Source organism: Cicer arietinum, chromosome 3 (genome assembly GCF_000331145.2).
Source record: "Cicer arietinum cultivar CDC Frontier isolate Library 1 chromosome 3, Cicar.CDCFrontier_v2.0, whole genome shotgun sequence".
In the NCBI taxonomy this organism is placed as follows: Eukaryota; Viridiplantae; Streptophyta; class Magnoliopsida; order Fabales; family Fabaceae; genus Cicer; species Cicer arietinum.
In genome coordinates, this window is record NC_021162.2 from 62,076,628 (window position 1) to 62,080,863 (window position 4,236).

The window sequence follows — 4,236 nt, forward strand, 5'->3', positions numbered from 1 at the left end:
TGATTTTCTAATAATAAAAATTAAAAACTGTTGCCTTGTTGAGAATTTCATTGGATTACACAGATCTACACTTTATATCCATTTGTATACTATAATCTATAACTCAACAATAAACAAAACTCATAAAAAAAATTTGTTCTTTTACTTTTTGGTTTTTTGTTTTTCCAATTATATCTATCTTTCTTTTATCTTATCCTTATCTTATTTGATGACGAGTGTGTACCATCTAACAATCTCAATCTGAAAAGTGTGTAATTGTAAATTTGTAACTGTAATTTTGATTGTGATTGGTGGAATTTTGAAGGAAAAAAAAAGACATTTTGAATGTTGAGTTTGAAGTAAAAGAGTTTGTTTGTTGAAAAAGATTGAATTTTGTTGTTTTTCACAAATTGGGTTGTGACGGATTCATCAAGAGAAGAAAGCTATTGTTCAGGTGTTCTGGATTGTGTAATAAGCATTCTAAGGGCTCTAAAGATGGGGTCCTGCTTCTCTGCGGAAAGCAGGAGCCCTCACCCCACTTCGCCCTCTTCATCATCATCATCATCATTTTTAAGGAAGAGCAAAAAGAATAGCAACAACAAAAAGAGGATTGGATCATCAAGAGCTTCTTCATTTGAGTATTGGAGGAATGAGCCTCTTCATAGGATTCCTGATAGGATCTTCCTTAATGGTTCTTCTCAATTTGCTTCCTTATTTACTCAACAAGGTAAAAAGGGTACCAACCAAGATGCCATGGTTGTTTGGGAGGTTAGTGATCTTTTCACATTTTCTATATTTAAATAATTGCCTTTTTTTTTTTTTTTTTATCTAATTGTTTTCATAACTCTAGATCCTATTTTCAATCCTAATGTTAAATGAGATTTATGATCAAACCTTGCCATATTTGCTAATATGTATGTATTCTTCATGTTTTGTGTATACACTTGTCTGATTTTGAAAGAACTTGATTATGTTAAACTGATTTGGTTAATATTGAGTTTGAAGGAGAACAATTTATGTTTGGATATCTATACTACAACAACAACTGAGCCTTATCCCACTAAGTTGATTCGGCTACATGAACCAAATGATGCCATAATGTTATATACCATATCTTATGCCATAATGTTATATACCTTAATGAATCAAATGATGCCATAATGTTATATACCTTATCCCACTAAGTGGATTCGGCTACATGAATCAAATGATGCCACAATTTTGACACTCTCCATTGTAATGCCAAACAGACACTAAGAGAGTCACATGACATGAGTATTGTGAATCAACTTATCAGAAAATTTGTCCTTTACATCTATCTTGTTTGTCTACTTATTGCAATTGTTGATACTTGCCATTTGGTTTTTCTGTTGGTTACTTTTAATGATGTTTTCTATCATTTATCGCAGAACTTTTGTTCTAGAGAAGATACAATTTTCTGTGGAGTTTTTGACGGCCACGGTCCATATGGTCATATGGTTGCAAAAAAAGTGAGGGATTCTCTTCCTCTAAAACTGAATGCACATTGGGAACTTAATGTATCTGGTGAGGAAGTCCTCAAGGAGATTAGCATTAATACTGCAGGAAGCATGAACTCTGAAGATACCGCATTTATATCTGCTGACGAAGAATCCAGGGTTTCCTTTGATGCAGAGGAAACGGAAAAACTCCCTGAAATCTTTCAAACGCTTAAAGAGTCCTTTTTGAAGGCATTCAAAGTTATGGATAGAGATTTGAAGACGCACCAAACCATCGACTGCTTCTGTAGTGGAACAACAGCAGTAACTCTGATTAAGCAGGTATTGTATCAGCTTGTAACATTTGGAAAATTAGTGATTCTATCGCATTTGATTTGTGTTATTAAAATTGTTTGCAAGGAATTATTTCTGACTACGGAAGATTGTGTTTCATATAGGGTCGTGATCTTGTTATTGGAAACGTTGGTGACTCTAGAGCTGTGCTGGGTACAAGAGATAAAGACAATTCTCTTGTTGCAGTTCAGTTAACTGTGGATTTAAAACCCAATCTTCCAGGTATACAACTTTTGCCTACTTTGTTCAACAGTGGCATAAGATCGTTGAATATCTTAAATCAAGCCAAGCTACTTTGTGTGATAGTATGAGCAAGTTTTTTATTATGTGTAAATTAATGCACTTGTTGGAAATTATGAACGGTCAATGTAGGCGATGACATGCAATAGGCATATACGCTTTTGAATGTCTAATCTACATATTTACATGAGATATAATATTGAAGGAGACCTTAAAAGGGACATCTTGTTCAGGTAGAGGATGTTGTATACCTAATTGACCATAGGAATGGATCAATGGACAAATTTTACATCCATTGAGTTAGTTTTGTGACTTTGTTAGGGATCATTTCAAATTGTACATAGCAAGAAGCAACTCGATTGCCGATTCTTAGTTTCCATTTAAATAAGCATATTTGGATAAATAAATTGTGGTTTAAGTAGAGCATTGTATTAAGTTGGCATAGTTCTCTAGTACTACTTTTAATGACCAGTCGTGTAATCATATGTGTGCATATTGTCGATAAGTCTTCCGTCACATTTTTTCTCTCTTTGACAGCCGAAGCAGAGAGAATTCGCAAATGTAAAGGACGTGTTTTTTCTCTTCAGGACGAACCTGAAGTTGCTCGAGTCTGGTTGCCGAACAATGATTCTCCTGGCCTTGCCATGGCAAGGGCATTTGGAGATTTTTGTTTGAAAGATTTTGGTCTGATATCTGTTCCAGAGGTATCATATAGAAGACTCACTGGGAAGGATGAGTTTATTGTCTTGGCAACAGATGGGGTATGATACTTGACTTTCTATTCTAGTATAATGATAATAATAATTGCGCTTGAACCTGTTTGGTTTCAATATATGTTTTCTGTTTTCGTTTATTACTTTCAGTTGTAATTGGAAAAATGTCACCTTGTTTTCACTTTGTTTCCAGTTTTCAAGTATTTGTACGGAAAACAATGGAAACAGAAAACAGTTGTTTTCATTGTTTTCTGTGCAAATCTTCGAAAATAGGACACGGGTAAAAAAAGCAACATTTTTGTTAGTAAAATTGATAATAGGAACAAAAAAACATGAAAACAAATAACGTTTTCTCAAACCAAACAGTTCCTAAGTTTTGTGATCATCATATATGACTGCTATTATTTTCATTTTAGCTTTGTACCTATATTCATCTCATGATTATGTGCACTTTTTATGGCCAGATTTGGGACGTGCTTTCAAACAAGGAAGTGGTAGACATTATATCAGCCGCACCGAGGCGTGCAACAGCAGCCAGATCACTGGTTGAGTCAGCCGTTAGAGCATGGAGATACAAATATCCAACTTCAAAAGTTGACGACTGTGCTGTCATCTGTCTCTTTCTAGACTCAAACTCGCAAAAAATATCGACTGCGTCACATTCCAACAAGTCCAAAGAGCATCCTCCTCCTAGTTCAGGAATTCAAGTCAGCAGCAATGGTGATAATGACGAAGGCGATTCTGGACCAAATGCTCTAGAAAGATCAGGAACATGCAGAGAAGGCAATGATAACACACATGAAGAAGATAACAACGACAACGAGGAAGAGTTCAAGGGAGAGGAAGAGATAGATGCTGATTTGGCAAAAGAGTGGTCTGCACTTGAAGGAGTATCACGTGTCAACACATTATTAAACCTTCCAAGATTTGTTCCTGACAAAGAAGACAAAGCAGCTGCAGCCAAAAAAAAAACAAAATGATTTCAAGCAAGGAATATTAAGCTGGCCCTTTACCTTTTTTGTTTTTCGATTCAATATATTATTATTATAGATACATACATTTTTTTTTATTGTTCACATGTTTTTAGTTTATTCCCATCCAACCAATTTGATGGTTTTTGTTTTGGTCTTAGAAACATGTCCGGGCTGTTTTAGTGTGTCTGGAAATTTGTCCTTCCTCTTTTGTGTGCTTCAAAATTTTTGTGAAATCAAAACTCTTCATAGTACATTAATAATTTATTATTGTTTTTGGTTGGATAAAGTATTGATGATTTATATACGTCGACATAATAGTATAGCGTGGTTCACGAGTTTGTGTGTGACTAGTATATTAATTAAATTATTAATCTGTTATGCATGTTGTAGATGAATGACAAGAAAACATAAGGACAAGCATAGTGGTTGAGTACAAAAATCAGATGAAGTGGTCTATATTGTTTTGAAGGTTTTACATCTTTCTTTTTCATATGAAAATTAATGGGATGAATGATGTGG

General features: G+C 34.5%; 1 protein-coding gene across 1 annotated transcript; it reads left to right on the forward strand.

Annotated features, from left to right (window-relative positions):
• The first annotated feature begins 339 nt into the window (after positions 1-339).
• Positions 340-4,003, forward strand: LOC101510446 (probable protein phosphatase 2C 33). Its single transcript, XM_004492786.4, has 5 exons — positions 340-747; positions 1,389-1,778; positions 1,895-2,012; positions 2,568-2,791; positions 3,208-4,003. Exons 1-5 carry the CDS (start codon positions 475-477, stop codon positions 3,721-3,723), a joined length of 1,521 nt encoding a protein of 506 aa, XP_004492843.1. The 5' UTR covers positions 340-474; the 3' UTR covers positions 3,724-4,003.
• The last annotated feature ends 233 nt before the right edge of the window (positions 4,004-4,236 follow it).